This window comes from Dromaius novaehollandiae, chromosome 4 (genome assembly GCF_036370855.1).
Source record: "Dromaius novaehollandiae isolate bDroNov1 chromosome 4, bDroNov1.hap1, whole genome shotgun sequence".
Classification (NCBI taxonomy): Eukaryota; Metazoa; Chordata; class Aves; order Casuariiformes; family Dromaiidae; genus Dromaius; species Dromaius novaehollandiae.
Genome location: NC_088101.1, coordinates 12,394,533 through 12,413,858, shown reverse-complemented (window position 1 = coordinate 12,413,858; position 19,326 = coordinate 12,394,533). Strand labels below are relative to the sequence as shown.

At 46.7% G+C, this 19,326-nt stretch overlaps 2 protein-coding genes across 7 annotated transcripts in view; both read left to right on the top strand.

Moving 5' to 3' along the window:
- Positions 1-2,846: 2,846 nt before the first annotated feature.
- Positions 2,847-4,575, top strand: UTP3 (UTP3 small subunit processome component). Its single transcript, XM_026103564.2, has one exon. The coding sequence runs from the start codon at positions 2,930-2,932 to the stop codon at positions 4,502-4,504; it is 1,575 nt and encodes a 524-aa protein (XP_025959349.2). The 5' UTR covers positions 2,847-2,929; the 3' UTR covers positions 4,505-4,575.
- Positions 4,576-9,191: 4,616 nt separating this feature from the next.
- Positions 9,192-19,326, top strand: part of RUFY3 (RUN and FYVE domain containing 3) — a 59,571-nt gene continuing 49,436 nt past the window's right edge. For 3 of the 6 annotated variants that reach the window (XM_026103533.2, XM_064510428.1, XM_064510429.1), the window contains exon 1: positions 9,193-9,642. In XM_026103533.2, coding sequence (XP_025959318.2) covers positions 9,291-9,642 — 352 coding nt within the window. In that variant the 5' untranslated portion in view covers positions 9,193-9,290. Of the gene's footprint in view, positions 9,643-17,809; positions 18,367-19,326 lie in introns of those variants that run through there. The other 3 variants (XM_064510426.1, XM_064510427.1, XM_026103535.2) reach the window with 3 other exon arrangements.

Here is a 19,326-nt window from a genome sequence, read left to right as displayed (position 1 = left end):
GCATGGAAAAACTGAGGGTCAGGGAGAAAGTAGGCCTGGATTTCTTTAAGTCACATTTAGCAAAAGCTATGTGCAATTTTAACCCTGACAAAGGGACAACCATGCAGAAAATGGCTGCAGGCTTCTCTGGATGGACTTCACAAAAAATGATAGGATTAAGCAGCAAGAGTACAAAGCCTGATAGGCAGAGATGGCTGCATTTTAGTGGCCAGCCAGTATAAACTGAGAATTTCCACTTAGACGTGGCTAACAAACTCAGTGAATGCTAAGCCTTGCTCATCAGAAAAGCTATTCTTCTTGCTCTTTTATGCAGGCCTGTATCCAGGGAAGTTGATACCTGAAAATAAGCACAGACAGATTTGGACAAGGTGTCTTTGAGGCAAAACGTATCTTTGGAGCAAGAGCGTGTATGGAAAATTTTGACCCAGAGGTGACTATGCAGAGAAGTTGAGCACATCGGAAAAAGGCTCGTAACTGAGACGTTCTGCAATCAGACCTGTCAGAATCCAAACGAAGCACCAAAAAGTGAGTGAAGTTGCACCCCCTCAAGTATTCCAGTTAACTTTGACATTAGCTTGACAAGTCTTCTTCCACAGAGAGGTGGATAAAGTATTTATAAATAAAATAGCACCTGTTCTGTGGCTAGGTTTTTAAATAAAAAGCACCTGCACTTGTTTTCCACAGACCTCCTCTTGCTGGGTTATATGGCTGCTTAATTTATCAGACTCTGGGTTTCTGAGAACATTGTAAATTGACTACTGTGGCTGCCCCTGCTCTTGCGGCATGGCTGTCTGCCTTTCTTAAAACAGAATTACTTCCACTTGGCCCAGTACGGATTTGATTTTTTCACTGGAAAGGTGGGAGGCTGGATTAGGTAGCCCGCGGCCGGCAACGGAAACAAATGAGCTGAACTACGGGATGTGGCTATAAATACGAACGAATATGGATTGCCTTAAAAGCAATCTGTATTGTTCTCGGGGTCCTTGGCTGCTGAAAATGAGAATTGCTCGTTGACTAATGCCCTGGACTGATCTGTCTATTGACATAAAATGCAGCCTGAAGCCTTGTCTAAGGAGTAGGCCTAGCTTCTACCGGGGGATGCCTATATTCCTGCAGAGAAGCGAGTTGGTGAAGGACTCAGGAGAGTTAATATTCTGTCCCTCAGATGTGTCCAGGGAGATTTTCAAATATTTCTTTTGCTCTCTGAAACTTTGGTCTGGCTGAAAGGAACTGAGTAATAAGAAGTTTCAGTTAACAAGCAGGCAGATGTCAGGTGCACTTCTTGGCTTGCTTTTTTTTAGTTGTTGCGACATTAATATACAGACGGCTGGTGCGGTTGTACGTGTCTGTGCTTTTCAGGTGAAGGAAAACCTCTGAAAGAAGGTGCTCTTTTCTTCCTACGTGGCATTATTCATTTCCAATACGTGCCACGACCCAACCCCCCCCCCCCCAGTTTAGTAGCTACCACATCATGCAACTTCTTACAGATCTGTTCTTCCAGATTTATTACTTGTCTATTGCTGATCTACTTGAGTGGATCGTTACTTAGAAAGGAACTCAGCTACATTCCAGCTCTGGAGTGATTTCATATATAATTCAGCTGTTTAACTGAAAAGGCTCACATGTGAACTTGCAGCTAAATTCAAAAGCCATGTTGGTGGGGTATTTTCAAAACATAAACACCTCAGCTGAAAGCTAGAATTTCACAGCGCCTCCACAGCGGCAGTCGTACCAGTTCTACCCGTGAACATAAGAGTTTTCAGTGTATTCCTTGTATGAAGAATCAACCGCGCAAACCCAGAAGAGGCGCAGGGAGCTTGTGCTGCAGGAAGACGTCGATACATAGCTGTGACAGACGCAACTACATACATACTTGCAGGCACTACAGTTGCAAAGGGACGCCACGAAGGGAGATGAACGGCAACTTTTCGCTGGGCAATTTTTAAAGCTGGGCTGGTGCCAACTCAAAATCCAGCCCTTCGTGTCTGTCAGACAGAGCACACAACAGAGAAAATATGAGTCATTTATATCTTCTGTCACAGAAGAGAGACTTTCTGAGGGCCAATAGCAGTATGTGCTCTCCATCCTAAATGTCCCAGTGATTTCTCTTGCTCCATCTGAGGAAGCAGAGCAGGATTTGACCCTGGCAGGGCATGGGCTGAGACATACTGGAACACGAGCCTTATCCCAGGCTCTCCAAAAATGTTTTACGGCACTGTCGTTGCACCTGGTGACTCCAAACTTGCCCTCTTCTAAAAAGATGCACGGTACCCGCACCCAGTTATACTGCTACCCATGAGGTCCACTCTGCTATTTTTTCATACCAGAACATTTCACGTAGAAAGGGGAAGTAAGAAATAGCAATCGTCAGACTATAAGGAATCATTTCAATCCGCCTCAGATTAAATATATGCGTTAGGCAGCATCAGTGGCTCTGCACCTTAAAGGCAGAACGCCATTCTGCAGTAGCAGCACCTTAAGGCAGATACTGCAATTGAAACTTAAACGTTATACATGGGAAGCACTTTTCTTCATCAAAACAGCTTCCCCTGCCGTTGACACCGCCACCAGCCTGGGCGGGTTTGACTGAAGCCCCGTGAACGAAGCGCTTCCTGGGGCCTAGCAGGGACCTCAAGCGACCCAGCAAAAGGAGCTGCCGCTTATCGCCGCGCCACTTCGCGGCCACGCCGCAGCTGGTGCTTGTCGTGACAGTGCCAGGCCGCGACTAGCGACGGCAAAGCGCCAGGCTTCGCCGCTTTGTCCGTGCAAGCGCTCCGGGGGAAGCATTTCGGTGGTGCACGCCGGCGACTTTGAGCGTGGGGCGGAACCGAGGCGCCGAGCCGGGCCGCGCGGGGGAGCGGAATGGGCGGCGGAAGCGGAAGCGGAAGGGCGAGCGGCGGAGGAGCGGCAGCGCTGGGGGAGCAGCGCCATGCGGACGCGCCGGGGCACCGTGCTGCGGCCGCCGCCGCTGCCGCGGGCGGACGACGACGACGGTGGCGAGGATGATACGGGCTTGGATGAGGCGGAGGTGCCGGCGGGAGAGGCGCGGCCCGAGAGCTTCGCGGACGAGGTGGAGGACTTCCACGAGGCGCAGTTCCAGGCCGTGATGGCGGCCCTGGAGAGCGGGGACGAGGCGGGCGGCAGCGAGGAGGAGGAGGAGGAGGAAGTGCTGGGCCTGGAGCTGCCCGAGGAGGACAGCGAGGAGGAGGAGGAGGAGGAGAAAGGCGTCGAGGGAGAGGAGGAAGTGCTGGGGCTGCAGCTTTCCGAGGAGCACAGTGCCGAGGAGGATGGAGGAGGTGGGGAGGAGGAGGAGGAGGAGGATGAAGGTGAGGAGCTGTCTATGGACAGCGACCTGGAGGAGCGCACCCAGGACCCCGAGCTGCCCCACGAGCTCTCCTGGGGCCAGCGCAAGCAGCTTTACTATTACACGGACTATGGCAGCGATGCCCAGGCCAAGGCCAAGCGCAGCCAGCAAGAAGTCGATGCCGAGGAGGAGGAAGAGGAGGAGGAGGCCCAAGTCATCCAGAGGCGGTTGGTGCAGGACTTGGGGGAGGATGACTACGGGCTGGACGTGATTCAGGGCTACCTGGCAGAGCAACAGAAAGCCCACCAGGCTGACAAGGGGCAGAAGATCACCAAGGATTTTCAGGCCCTTTCCAAAAAAGAGCAGCTGAAGCTGCTGAAGCAGGAGTCCCCGGAGCTGCTGCAGCTGATTGAAGACTTTGAGGTCAAGTTAATGGAGCTCAAGGATGAACTGCACCCGCTGCTGCAAATGATTAAAAATGGCACTATCCCGCAAGGGAAAGGCAGTCGCTATCTGCAGACCAAGTATCATCTCTACCTGAATTATTGTGCCAATATCAGTTTCTATTTGGTTTTGAAGTCAAAGAGGATGCCAGTTCATAGTCACCCTGTTATCGAAAGACTAGTTGCTTATAGAAATATAATCAATGATCTAGCTGTTGTAGATCAGAAGTTATCATCAGAAGTTCGTCTGCTTCTGAAAAAACACTATGACCAGAAGGAACATAGACCACGAGAACAGAAGTTGTTTGCGGTGCTTCCTCCACAGGCTGCTAATAAAAACAAACCAAAACTTGCCCCTGCATTTACTAATGGCCGGCTTAATGCTGATAAGCCGGCAGATGAGTCAGACTTGGATGAAGAAGCTGCCCTACAATATTATAAGATGATGGAGGAAAAGTTGAAACTCAAGAGAAAGAGAACTGAAGACCAGGATATGCTAGAAGAAGAAATGGTGCAGGAAGAAGAGGATCCAAATAAAAAGAGAGGGGTAACCTATCAGATGATCAAGAACAAAGGCCTCACCCCCAGAAGGAAGAAGATCGATCGTAACCCCCGGGTCAAGCACCGGGAGAAGTTCCGGCGAGCCAAGATCCGCCGGAAGGGCCAGGTCCGCGAAGTGCGGAGGGAGCTGCACAGATACGCTGGCGAACTGTCTGGTATTCGTGCGGGAGTTAAGAAAAGCAGAAAGCTTCAATGACACTTGTTTTTTCCTGCTTCTGAGAGCACAGAGTAACAGTTCTGAATGCAATAAAAGTTTTGTAAAGGAAATTGTGTTTTTAATCCTTAAAGGAAACAAAATTTTTTTAAGAGTATGCTTTTCAGAAGGTGCCATTTCTAAAAATAGCCCAGTGCCCCTTTTTCATGTTAAAGTGTTTTCCTCCATCCATAACTTTTTTCCATATCCAATAATTTTTTCCATAATGTAACAGTGGCTTTGTGAGGCGTCCAGGGATGTGTTAAGTGAGGGCAACGATACGGGCTATGTGGAACTTGACAGGAGAGGAACGAAAGAACTCAGGGATGTGGTAGCGATGGAGGGACTCCTGAGGGTGGGTTGAGAACAGGATTCTTACAGCTGCCGCTACCTTCTCCCTCCTTTTTACCCTGCTGTTCTGGTCCATCTTTCTTCCGTGTTGAGCCGTAGAAAGAGATAGAGGGTTATGACATTTCCCCTAATTTGTGCTCCGGTTAGCCTGTTCTGTTGCTCCTATGCATAAGAATAAACTAATTTTAGGCTATAGTAAAGCTTTTGAACTTAGTAACCAAGCAGAAAGCTGTTACCTTAAATCCCATATGACCTGAGATACTATTTCCTCTCCCTCTAAATTCAGTGAGAAATGAAGCAAGGTTTATTCTGGATTTTGTACTCATCTATCTATGATAAATATGTTAATTATTGTCTGCCGTTATAGGTCTAGCATACTTAGCGTTGATACGGGATAAACAGGTAAAATTTAACATTATTTTTGCTTTGAAGGTAAGTTTTCAAAATGTTTGGATTACTTCTATGTGTCCCAGTTGGAAAATATGTTTGATCTCACAGTGAAATTCTTGATGGGAACTGTCATGGGATGAAAGCTTACTATGATGGCCAGTTCCAGTTCAGGTTGTAAAGGAAGAGTAATTGATTGTTAAAACTCATTTCTTAAAAGTATAACAAAGCTTGCAATAGTACACTGTCTCAGGGTACGATGCGCATTTGTGCGTGTCCTTGTTCGTCCCAGATCCATGGGAAGTGGAGCTGTGTGTTGTAATTTTAGCTGGGCCGGTGATTCAGTAGAGAAACGTATGGGGCAAAGTCCTGAAACGACAAGTTCCATTGACTTTAATGGTCTTGCATTTGTTTGTCCCCTGCTGCTCATGGGCTGAACAGCAGCTAAGTGCTACGGGATACCGCAGCATATAGAGCGAGTTCATATGACAGAGCACTTGGGATGGATCCCCTCATGAAATGGCCAGGAAGCTCTGCCTGCCTGCAGAGCTGTGGCATTTTGCAGGGCATGGGGTAATGGGAGCTACCACAAGGGCTTGAGGAGCATTGGTGGCAGCGATAGAGATGAACTTCGCCTTTCAGGGGAGTGGTGCTTTTTTTCCTAAATTACACCTCTCATTAACCCTGCACTGGGATCAAGATGGAGGCAACTACTTATGTTGTTGACTTACACTCTTGGGGCTTTGGTAAGAGGTCAGTGAAAAGTAATGTGCAGAGAATCAGGAAGCAAAGGTCCCCTTCCTGGAGAAGAAAGGTATTACATTATCAGGCATTACATGGGATGTGAAAAATACCCAGCAGAGATGGTACCTAATCTCATTATGATAGCATCTGATGATATGCATTTTAAAGACTTCACGCGAAGGTGAGTGTCACGTCCAGGGCTGACGAACTTTTGTAGAACTGTGGGCAAGCTGAAAGTATCCAGGAAAGCTTCGTGTTAATTTTAAAAGCTGAGGGCAGTTGGCAAGCAGAATCCTGGCAATTTCCATGTGAACAACAAATTAGAGAAACAAATTTCTGCACTATTACAAAGTCACTTTCTAGAAATGCTGGTATTAAGGCTCAAGGCCTGGAGCAAACGGAGCATGTCAGCGAGACTACGGTAGGCAGCCAGCAGATGGCACAGTGCATCTCGTAGGATTGAAGCACTAACCCATTTTAATGACGATGAAACAACAGCATTTTGTTCAGTTGATTAGTTCAGAGATTGGACAGAGCCATAAATAGTTCTTTACAGTGTGGTTTTATGTATGGAATAATCATGGAAAGGCCACTGTTTACTATGGGAGGGGATGGACACTGTAATCTTGCTCTAAAAATGCTTCTTAATGTTTTGTGCTGAAGGGAAAAGAAATCATTGATGGTAAACAGGTTTTGAAGACTCCTATTAAAAAAAAAATAAATAAAGCATACAAAATAGGGAAAGGACCACAGATGATGGTCAGGAAAATAAGTGATAAGCAGGGTGAGTTCATGGTTAACAGTGTTTTTTCCTTATTCCAGTAGCACATCCGGAGAATGAGCTGACACTGCCAAGTGGTGTGCTATAGCCATGTGACGCTGCTCCTCCTCGCCAGGCTCCCGCTCAGCAAGGGCAGGCTGCCCCGCTCCAGAGGAAGGCGCAGGGAAGCGAACGGTCGCGCCGTCTGCCCCAGCAGTACCTCGTGCAGGTTAGGACTTCCACGCTTGGGCAGCAGCTACGCCTCACCGGCATCGCTCTGCACAGCCATGGAGATGACTGCTGTAGTGTCCTCTCCATCCGCTCGCTCGGGCTGCAGGCGTTCCAGAGATGGTTGGTCCTGCACTCTTGCACAGAAATGATTCGTATTTAAAAAGCACAAAGTATGTGGAAAACTCCAGAAACAGGTATGAGGTGCCCTGTTTGTTCTGAAGCTGAGAAAACCCAGCATTTACTGAACAAAGCTGCGCAAAGAATCTGATTAACAGCCACCATGCATGAGTTTGCTCAGTGGCAAGACAATGGCAGCAAGTGAAAATTCCTAGTAGGTGAGGCAGCTGTCTTTCTACTTCTAGAAAATGTAACCCATACCAATTACTCTCTCTTGCTGGGTGATAAGCATCCAAAGTGAGCCTGGCTTCCCTTTGGATCCTTGAACTGAAAAAGTACAGTGGCAGAGATGTGGATGATACTTTCAGCATTAGACCCTGGCATTTCTCTTTATACAGAGTAAGGAAAATATATTACCTAACTTAAAAGGAAATAAATCTGTAGCTGCCCTAAGTTTTGTCAGGATTTGCACAGTCATCTTCCAAAATATTGCATTAGTCACAATTTTTGATGTGGTTTTACTTATACTATTACTGGCAAATACAAATCTCAAAAGCAGATGTTTGGATTTCTAAAATAGATTAAAGCATTGGTTAAATTAGTTGTGATGTTGCATAACTGAGGGCAGCACTAGAGAAAAAACAGTCTCCAGGAATCTGTTGACTTTACACCTTTGCTTTTGCAATTGTTATGCGAGATGAAATCATATTGAAACATCACGTTTCAGCCTAATGTAAGCATACTGAATACAGGATGCTTCTTAAAACCTGCTGGGTTTGGGTAAGCATACTGAAAGCAGGGTGTTTTATAGAACCTGCCAGATGTGGGTTTTATTTGTTCCTGTAGTGACACACTACAGCGTGTACATACTGCCCTGTCTTAATGAAAGCTCTTTAGTACTGTCTTTTAGAAAGACAGTCTTCTAAATGAAACTTCAATTGGTACTGCCTATTTGTCTTAATAGTAAAGAATATATTTGGACTTCTTTACTGCCATGTCTATCAAAGAATCTGAAAACGCTGTTGTCAATGAGATCTTTTACTCCCCGAAAATGAGGGGGAGGCAGGAGATACTGTAACGGATTTTGCAGATAAGAAGTTAAAGCATGTAGGAGTCTGACTTCCTCATTGCTGCATGAAGATTATCTTTGATAAAATTAAAAGCTGCACTTCCCCGTACAGACTCTGCTTCAGTGAAGTGCTGCAGCTGAGGGTGCTCGGCCTGTGACGGGACTGCCTGTGCCTTTCTCGTGTCATTGCTTGCTTTAGAAATTTGCCACGAAATATAAGGATGGTATTTTCTTTTGAACTGCTTTCAACAGTGAGCAGATGGTTTAGGTGATGTTTATCTCAGGACTGTGAGGTTTGGAGGTTTGGCTGGGGTTTCTTGTGTTTTTTTAAGTGTGTGAAAGTTGGATTGGCAGTGAGGGGGAAAAAAGTGCAACTAGTATGAGGTCGTGGGAGGAAAAGCTTCAAGGAGGGGGGCAAACAAGCTTCTCCCCGTGTTGTTTGGGGCCTCGGCAACTAGAAGAGCCTGGGTTATAAATGTTTATCACGCTTTGAATGATTAATCTCTTGGAGAAGAACAGCGGCGAATGTCTCGTGGGGCTGCGGAGAAAGCAGCAGCCCCATACGCGTGCCTGCAGCTCCCTGCTTTAGAGGACTCCCCTCGCAGGTGAGGGACCAGGACTGGGACCAGGAGCAGGACCATCCGGGCAAGGAGAGCCGGCGCTGCGGGCTGCCCGCCGCCGTGCCCGGGCAGGAGCCGCCCTGTGTTTACAGCCCTTCTGTAATCACCCTGCCACGCTTCAACTAGTTGTGCTAAGGGCACCCTGGCCCCGGTGCCTGCGAGGCCACGGCAGCGCCAGGTATGGGGCTCTACGAAGAAAAAGGGGGGGGGTGGGCGGGAGCGACGTAGTGGACCGAAAAAACCCACCGCCAAAGCGGCCGGCCCGGGGGGGCGGGGGGGGAACGGGCAGAGGGCCGCGCGCAGCCGCCGGGGGCGACCGTTAACGGCCAACGGTTGGGGGCGACCGTTAACGGCCAACGGTCGGAGCCGCCGCGGCGCGAGCCACGCCCTGCCGCGGGGCGGGGGCGGGGGGGGGGGCGCGGAAGCCCCGCGGTGCGGCCGGCGGGTGGGCAGGAGGCCGGCCGCGGCCCTGCTTCCCGGCCGGGGCGGAGCCGGCGGCCCGAGGCGGCGATGGCGGAGGCGGAGCGGGAGGCTCTGCCGCCGCCGCTGCTACAGCCCGTGGCGGAAAGTTCCCGGGACGGGCTGGGCGCGGAGCTGCCCCCCGCCATGGAGCGGCGGGCAGAGCCCAACCCCGCGGCGGGCGAGGCGGCGGTGGCAGCGGCGGCGGCAGAAGACGCCGACGACGACGCCGACGAGGCGCCGCCTGCCTCGCCGCCTTTCTTCCTCCTCTACCCCGGCCATGGAGGCGCCGCCGCCGCGCCGCCGAGCGTGTGGAGACCCCCGGCGCCCCGCGGCGGGGCCGCCCTGCCCGTGCTGCTGCTGAGCTACACGGGGCCGGACGGAGCCGGCAGCCCCGGCGCCCGTGAGTAGCCGGGGCCGGGAGCCCTCCCTCAGCCCAGGGGGGCGCGGGCGGCGCTGGCGGCCGGCTCGGCTCCTCCGTCGTCCCCGGCTGCGGGGAGAAGGGTCGGGGCCGGGCTGGGGCCGCCGCGGGAAGGCGCGGGGCGCTCTGCGCATCCCCGCTGCCGTGCGCCGGTGTGCAGCTTGCGCCTGGGGTGTATCGGTTAAAACGACGCCAATGCTTTTGCGAGCCCCGCGGGTGGGTCGCTTTTGGCAGCGCGCAGACCGTAGCGTTGGTCTCCTGGAAACAGGGCGGCTTTCCCAAAACTGAGCTTAACCTGAGAGCACCTCAAGCGGGGGAGGGCCTGTACGCGGTGGCGCTGGCCTCGCTGCTCCCCTGGCAGCGGGGAAAGGACAGCGTGGGTGTGAGCTGGTAAGAGGAGGGACGCTGAGTGCTCTTGAGTAATCCCGACCCACAAACTCCGCGAAACCAATGTGTTACAGAGACCACAGTGTCTTCCCCCCCTCTCCGCGCTCTTTGCTCTAGGAAGAAGCATGCAGCCCTTTGAAATCTGTCCTTGGACTGGGATATAGTCTGCCGGGGGACTGGAAAGTACTTGCTCGGGCTTCCTCCTTGTGCTGGTTTAGAGGACGAACTGGAAGGGAAGGCATTTCTTGCTGACTGCTTGACAAGGGTGAAGTGCATCGCTAAGTGTGCTCTGGTGTGGGGCGTGTTGGGTGGGAAATAGTTTTCTGCTTCGTAATGTGCTTTTGTAACGTGCTTGCGGTGTTTTTGGATGACTGGAGAACTGTGAAATAGTTGCTGTGTATATGTATTAAAAAAAGCGCGCCTATTGAAGAGGTCTTACCTTATCCATCCATCTTGAAAATTGCCGGTAGCTTTGTGATCTGGGCTTGTTCCTGGGTGTGGGAGATGGAGCTTTTTGTTTCTGCCACATCTCCTGACTACATCCCAGGTGAGTGTTCACTCACGCAATAACTGACTGTTTTGGGGTGAATATCTTTAGCTCCATGAGGAGAGAAACACAGTCTACTTTATTTAAACTATTAGTCAGCAGAGCTATAACCAGTGAGTTAGGAAGTCAGTTGCTGAACCAGAAGAGCAGGCAGGGACCTGACCTGACCAATATGATGGCAAACTTCTGTCCACAGGCTAAAAATCCCTCCCCACTGAGTTGTCATTTAAGCTGATTCTTTCCTGTCAGAAGCCTCATTTTTAGTAAACTGGTGTTTACAGGGGCTGAGCTGTTTCTGTCAGAGAAAATAATTCCTTGAAGACAATTGTGCTTTTACTGTTCAAACTGTTTTAACATCAATTCTTGTAATACCTTTGTAAGAGAGGTCCTGTGTAGATAAGGGGAAAGTGAGGCATTGAGATGAGCACATTTATTTGAGACTACGTGGAGTTAGTATAAAAACTTTACCATTGAGAAGAGCAACGCTTTATGCCTTGTGTTAGTGTAGCTCTGCAGTGGCTTTTGGAGGCATGTAAGCTTCCTGAAAAAGCCTTACAGAGTGTTTGTAAAAGCTTTCTTGTTCTTTCCAGTCTTGTTTGTGATAGTTGCCTGTGCGATACCATGTGTCAGAGCCCCGCTCAGTGTATGAGCGACTGACACACTGATAGCAGGATCTAAAGGGAAGGGGAATTGAAATCTATTTGCATGATGTCTTGGATGCTGTTCTGTTTCTCCTGGGGCAAGTTCTGTGTGTAAATCAACCTTTTTATCCTCCCCCCTCTGCTTGTTTTTCATTTCTCCCATCTCTGGCAATAGCAGCGTTCATTTGTTCATCACTGAGGAGTGGTAGCAGTGGATGCTGCTGCAAAGTTTTGCTCGCTGACTAGCTGCTTTGGGATTGACATTAAAACAGTGGGTAGAATCACTCTGTTGCAGGAAGGATTTTGTGTTTAAATGGTGAACTTGGTCTTGGCTACCTATAGATTATGTGGCCTTGGAAATTGTCATCACTTCTTGCATCTCCTCTAAGTGACAGTTACTCCGTGTAGCATTCAGGTGCTGCGTTGTTAATGGTGAGCCAGGTTATAAAGGCAGTTGCATCCATGTTGGTATTACTGGGGAAGGCCATTGGTGGTCTAGGGAGCCCTGTTCCACAGGACCTTCTCGGGTGTCATTAGCTCATGTTACGATAGCATTTCACAGCACGGCATCAACCGCTCTGGATCTGCTCCTCCTTGTTCTGCAGTAGTACCTGGAATGATTGCTCATTTCTGCTTCCCTTGATTCTTCAGTACTTGAGTTATTTTTAGAGTCAAGGTAAACCAAGGAATGTAAGGAAGGCTATTTTTGCATCTTGTGCATGTATTGCAAAATGTACTCTGTGAATACTAATCCCTCTCTGTACAGCTGTAAACTGAAAGAAGATATTTAAGTGAAGAGTTTCCTGCTAGATCACGAGTGCCTCCCTTGAGTGCTTGAAGGCTGTCATTTCCATAAGTAGTAATGAAAACAATTATTTGGTGTAGACGTTTATGTGCTACAAGGGAGGTAGGAACCAGTACAAGGAAAAATCAATATTGCAGAATATTTTCAATGTTTATTTGAAGTAGTCTTTTTTTTTCTGTTACGGGGCAATCATTAAACCACTCTTTTGAGAGGACACTTTCCATGGGATTGAAGGATACTGTGTCTTAATCATCAGGTATGTTTCTGTCAAGGGAGGAATCTGTACCGGAGCCTAGTAACATCACAGTACGATTGAAGTAGCCAGTAGCTCTTATGTTGGCTGAAGCCTTCACAGGCTGTCTGTCACCTGGAAGGAGTACTGTAGTTGATACTGTATTTTGCTGTTGCAAAGGAGACCATGCCGATACTGAAGAAGATAAGGAATACGTGGATATTGAGGATGAAGAGAACTTTGGGGAGAAGGATGGCCTATAAAACTGTGTAGCTATTTAATGTTATACTTAAAAATCTTGAAAAATGTGTGTCTTGGTAGCTTGGTGTTAGAGTTTGCCTAGAGTGTGGTGACTTTAGGGGATTCTGTCTGCATCTGCTGTTTCTAACTGTAAAAGTTAACTGAAGCATTAATCACACGCAGGTGGTAGCATAATCCTGGTGTTACCAGGGTGTTGGGGCTGGTGCGTCACTGCAGTGCTAATGACAGGAGGCCTGGTGAGTGGTGTGCTAAAAATTCATAGGGAGTTGGAGACAAAGAATAAAATCAAGAATAGGTCTCCTATTACACCTCTTTATTTTCTTTAGTGACTTTTAGTGTCCCATAGTATTCTACAGTTAAGCTTTCTCTCTCCTACCCAAGTTTTGCTTATTTACAGGGTAAGAGAGATGAGATATGATTCCAAATGTCAGGTGAAGGCAAGAGCTACTAAGGCAAGGAGACAGCAAAAGCTTTTCATGCCAGTGACACCTGCTTTTGAGCAAACCTCAGTGACATTTTCGTGCCACAAAGATACAGAGGGTTGCATACAGTTGCAGGGAACGAGGAGAAGATTTACTTAAGCGTGATAAGCTGCAGTAAATCCTTAGCATACTTCTAAAAATAAAAGCAACTTAATTGTGCTGTCTACAAAAACAAAACTATTCCTTGCTCCCACTGAAAGCCCACCAAATCATGATACTTCAAGTAGTCTTTTCTTCCCCTTGTTTAATTGTACCTTCAGTGATAAGAGGTGCTCGAATCCTGAAATAATCTCTGTATTTCACAGTAGGTAGAGAAACAAGTTTGTCACTTGTTCAGGGAATTAAGAGATTGTTTTGCTGGTTTTGAGCTCGTTAGTTTCTTACTTTTGCCCATTCATATTTTTTGTGTGCAGGGTTCAAAGTGCCACTCCTAGCTGAGGCAATGTACGTTTCTGTGCTGTCAGAAGGGTCAGAAACAGACTTCTACAACCAAGCAGCTTTGTTACTGATTTTATCTTTTTAGATTGCCTTCCACGCAAGAGACTGCTGTGAGAAACAGCTATCCCCAGAGTGTGTCTGTGGGTGTGTGTGTTTTGTGGTACAGCAGCTCCATTGGCTCGTGAACCAGGGATAGGCCTGATGCTCTTTTTTTCAGTTGTCACAACTGGTGTAGCTATTGAAAGCAGGAACGCGTGGTTGGACAGAGTGTTAAGAGAGAGCTGAAGTCACCGGGGGATTGTTTTGCTCTATCTCTTTAAATCCAGTAAAGCTAAAGGGTGAAAGAGAAGAGAGATGGGCAGCAGAGCAGAAATCATGTTCGTAGTTCTGTTGGTAAGAGGTTTTCACGTATCAGGCAGGGGCGTGCGTGGGAAATGGGAGGATCAGAATTGTTTCACTTAGGAATGTGGGAGCTGCTTTATCGGATCAGATGGTCAGGCCATCTAAGCTCACACAACCACCACAAATGGGTTACATGCTTCAGAAAAACTTGCGAGAACCTGCTTGTGATTCATGCTGGTCCTGTACTGTGATACAAATGTTTATATTTCTTCACAGTTTTTATCTTGTTCGCATGGGTTACCTGTGGCATCGTCGTCTCTCTCAGGCTGTCGGAGCAGTTATTCTGGAACTCGTCAGTGGGTAGGAGTTACCACCATCCAGGTTCCTTTGGCGGTAGTGGTTGTGGCCATTTGCATAGCAGTAGTGGCTTCTTTTATGGTTCTGTGATCTCCTGTGATTTTAAATAACCAAAGTAGTGCTGTCATTTGAAGCAATAAGCCCATCTGCCAGCTTTACCGTTTTGCTCTAGGGCTGCCTTATTCTCTCTGCACAGCGACTGAGGAAGGTTCTCTTGCAACCGTTGCAACTCACTTTGGTTGCAGGCTGGATTTGCTGGCGCTGGAAGTAAAACTCTGCCCAAAGCTGCCTTTTAATTATCGTAAAATCACCCCTGCAGTCCAAAAGGTGTTTTGGGGGGTTGGTTTTCTTCTTTTGTCACTTAGATCATTCTAATTTATTCAGCTTTTGAAATTATCTGTAGTTTTCAGTAAAGTCAAGATTTTAAATATGAATGACTGATGGAATGGCTTGCTTTCAGATATTTAAGTCTTAAAATTCAAACAGTTTATAATTTCTTTTCTCTTGAAAAGATTTTTGCAGACTGCATTGTTTTACAGTGTAGCTAAAGTCTGTATATCCTGCTTTTCCAAAGTGTAATTAATATTAGGATTTTGTAAGACCATTCAAAGCTGTCTGACTTCTTGAGATTCACAAAGTGATTCTTTATTAATAACCTCCCCTTTATTTAGTACTGCATTTTTTCTTCTGTACTTTTACCAGTTCTTGAACTCTGATAGAACTTTATCTCTTGCCCTTGAATAACATCGTATTTTTATCAAAGGCTTTATGAAAATACAAATATTTGTCACTTTTCCTTTGATGCTTTATAACTTTGAGGTACAGGGTCTTTTTGGGGTGGCATGGTGGGATGTTTTTGTCTTCTGTTTTCTGGGTGGTTATACAAAGCTCTTATGTCAATAAATCCCAGAATAATTGATTGCGTGCGTGTGTGTGTGTGTGTTTTTTTCTGAGTACAGTTTTATTTTCCAGAAGTACTGTAGCTGACCTAGGGACACTTCCTGTCTTTGTTACCAGTTTTACTACTTTACTACTTGCCTTAGCTTACCGTGAAAGTCTGTGTTTGAAAGAGAAGATCCCTTAAAAAAAAAAAAAAATCTATCTACCTCTCTGTTTTATTCGGTGGGTGTAAATTCAGCATTGTACTGGAACTTGGAGAATACCATGTCCCCTGGCCGATTAAGGAGTTGTTAGTGTCAAATACTCCTGTCAATGCTCTGAGAAAAAATTATCTCCAAAAATAAATTCAAAACTTCTGTTACTGTTAAAAATAATCAGAGTTGTTGTTACAATTAATTGGAGTTTCTACACAGTTTCTGTATAGTGGGGTTTTTTTTCATTAGAATGGTAACAGGTATAGTTTTACTGAGGTGAGGTAGGTCTGTCTTTTAAACTGGCAGTTGTTTAAAATCTGTTAGGTATATTGTCTCCAAAGCTTAGGTTTGTGCAAAACATAACCATAAACTGAAATTTATTAGAGCTGAGCAGTATTTTCAAGTACTTAGTTTTGGTTTTTTAAACATTCCTATGTAGTATTTACAGCAGGACCATTGTATAAAGGAGCCAGAAAATAAAATTGACCTGTAAGGGAGAGCCTAGCTTCTTTTGTTTTTTTCATGCTAAGAAGCAGCAAATGGCATAAAATTGAAGTTGAACAAATAGTTTTTCAACAGATGTCAGTTGTGATGCTGGTATGTGGGTCACTTGCCAGGGCTGCGCCCAGTGGAAGACCTGTTTGTTTGGTAAAAAGGGAGCTGAGAGTTGCACCTAACGTTGTTTGTGTTTCTAACTCTTTCAAAAGAAAAAAATGTAAACTGTCTGATAATTAGTTATGTTGGATAATAGGTTACACTCTTGGGGTACTTCATTAATTCTAAAGGATTTATTTTGTTGCGTTTTTTTTGCTATTCATTCATACTTTTTCAAAATGTTAAGAGTGAAATCTGTTCCCCTCTAGCTGTTTGCGTATGTTGATTTTTCACTGGTTATAAAAGAGTAATAAAAACTGAACACTTAAACTAGGGGTTGTTGTTAGTGAAAGGATATATAAACATCACACGAGTTCAGCTGCTGTCAACGTGGTTTGTTTTCTCTTTTAGGGAGAAGGAACAATAGTAACTGTTGTCATTTGCAAAATAACTCTCCTTTGCATCACTGTAATAATATGCTGCATGGCTCTTTGTTTATTTTAGTCTAATGGGGAGAAAGAGTTGCTGAGTCAAAGTGTTATGCACCATGCAGGAGGTTTTTACTGAAAGCAACTGCTTCCTTTTGCCCATTAGAAAAAGCAGCTGTAAACTCTGTGGGTTTTTTTCCCAGCTTAATGAAATTTTGACACAATGGGCGTGCTTCTTTTTCTAAAAAAGCTGTATGGGTTGGTGTGCTCAGTTCTCTAGACGGTGATCAGTTTCTGTATTTCATATGGCTAAGAAGTATATGCACATCCTTTTGAATATTTGTGTAGGAAAAAAGCACTGAGAATACTTAAGGTTGCATGCATTAATCATTTATATGTTCCTATCTGTATACTCTTTTTTGGTGAACAGTCAGTGTTCTCTGAATTTACGTGGGGGAGGGTGGGGGAGGGCATAAAATGCATCCAGATGGATGCTACACATCTGAAGAGCTGCTGTGCACAGTATGCTGGAGTCACACTGGAATAAAATTAGTTAAGCTAATTTATTGTTCAAATGGCTGGCAATACCGCGTCACATGTCCTGGTGAAATAGTGACCTCCCAAATCGGAAAGGTGTGCGATGACCGGGGACGAGTGCCGGGCGGTCTCGTGCCCCCGAGAGGTGGGGCTGCGGCGTGGGGGACGCGAGGGGAGTCGGCCTGCGGGGAAAGCATGGGACCACGCGGTGCTGTCGCTTTGTTCTTGAGAGCCTGAAAGGCGACTGAGCTACCTGCTGAGAGGTAATATTTCTTAACGGGACTCACCTGAGCAGTACCAGTTTTTGGAGGAGGTTTTTAAAGTGTAAAATTCACTCTAGTGCTATACACATATTTCTTCATCGTTGTTCTTCCGCGTGCACTTGCCCCACCTAAAAGAGCTAAATCTTAGATCACTGAAGTGCTTACAGCTAGATAATTTTTGCCTCCTTGTTTCCCTGAGAGGATAAATCCATCCTAAAATTTCTTTCTTTGTGGGAAATCTTAGTTCAAAGGTAGCGCCTGAGGAAATTGCACAGTGAATAAAGTGTGAACCCGAACTTGCACACCTATTGTGAAAACAAAGGTCCTTAATTCACATAGCGACATCCAGGCATGTGAAAGGAATACAGATGTCTCTTTGTATTGCTCGCGCTGCTAGTCTGCACTCCTTTGTAGTATGGGGGCGACCGATGAGGAATATGCGTGGTGCGATCTGCTTGCTCACAAACTGGCGAGCAGAGTCTGATGAAAAGGTGCTGCGGATGATGAGAGCCTAATTGCTGTCCCTGCATCAGCAGCGCCTACAAAGCATCCTGGGAATTGCTTGCCCTACGCTCAGAGCAGCTGATCACATGAGCCTGAATTTTCAGTTCAGTTCATTAGTCAGCCATTTTGGTCAACACCCTGCTTACTGCGCACAACCAATCCTATTAGCACTCGCTGTCCTGGCTTCTCCGGGAAGAAAGCGACCAGCAGTTTGATTTCAGCAAATCTGGGTATTTCGTGCTGCATTCTGCCTTTGTTTTCGCTTGGGTAATCATCAGAGGAAGCCCTTTTTCTTCTTCTTTTTTTTTTCTTTTCGTCTTTCTTATCTTTTTTTTTTCCTGCTCTGATGCAGAAGCCAGGTTTTCTGTGGTCTGTTAGGATCAATAGGCTTTAGCGTAGCTGAGGACGACGACAGTTGGTGAAAAGGAAGGAGGAAGACACAAGCGTGAAGGAGCAGCGTTTTTACCTTGCTTTATATATGAAAAGGCCAGAGCTGTTTGTGTGATCCCGAGCATATCTGTCCTTAATAGCAAGGTATTTCTTATTTTCTTCTTCAGAAAGCTTTTCTTTTTAGTTCTTGTTTTTCTGTTGTTATTGTTGTACCAGCTGAGTCATCATGTCTGCTCTGACGCCTCAAAGCGACATGCCAACCCCCACCACAGACAAGATCACTCAGGCTGCCATGGAGACCATCTATCTTTGCAAATTCCGAGTGTCGATGGATGGAGAATGGCTCTGCTTGCGCGAGCTGGACGACATCTCGCTGACACCCGACCCAGAACCTACCCACGAAGGTACGGTCATGTTCCCTGCCTCGGGGTCCCTGCAGTCAGCGCATTGTTACAACCGCGGCGCAGGTGCGGGAGGGGGTGGCTCCGGGATGAGGTGCTCTCGTCCTGTCCGGAGTATCTGGACACCGTGTGACATGTCAGAGAGCCAAACTGATGCTTCTGATGGAATCTGTTGCGAGTGTCTTTAGTAATCCACCCTTTCCAGAGAGGCAGATTTGTGCTTAGTTGTGGTTTTTAAGATGTATCGAAGAGATCAGGTTTGTGTGTCACAGGAAGAAAATACCATGATGTATATTCAGTGATACATTTAATCACGACGTTACTCTTAAAACGTGGCTTATAGCTGTATTTGTCAACTGTCAGCTTTTACAAATGGAACATCCTGGCAGAATACTGACTTGTGTCTGCCTGTGGTTGATGGGTAGTTTTTGGAAAGCCCCGAGTGATTATGCACTTACGCCTAGTGTCGGGTGATAATACCATCACAAGTCTTCCAGCTCACTTCTCTTGAATGTGCCATTGTTTATAATGGCTTGGAAGCCTGAAACATCTAGATGCAACGTATCTTTCTCTGTTTTTGAATAGTGATTTGTGGTCTGGGTTGATGGTGAAAACAGTTTACTAGCAGGTCGGGTGAAATGAGGACTGAAAGCTTTGTGAATATTAAAAAACCGAGAGGACGTCCACATGTTGCCCTACCAATAAAAAATGGGAAGAAGGAGGAACAGTAAATTCCTGCAGGAATTTTGCATGGCAGCTTGTACTGCCGTAGTCTCGTAGCACCAATGCTGCTGAGTTCTGAGTGCCCCTTGCTGGATGCTGAGCATGGTTTAGTCTTGCCGGGAGGGGACTCCATTTTTTCACACTGGGCCCTTTTCCGCTAACTACAGAAGCGTGACTCCACCAAGTAGTCTTGCTCGACCCAAATCAGTAATGCCTTATTATATTGTTGTCTTGCTGGGT

Coding starts and splice junctions, on each gene's coding strand:
- UTP3 (XM_026103564.2), top strand. CDS start 2,930: ATGCGGACGCGCCGGGGCACCGTGCTGCGGCCGCCGCCGCTGCCGCGG.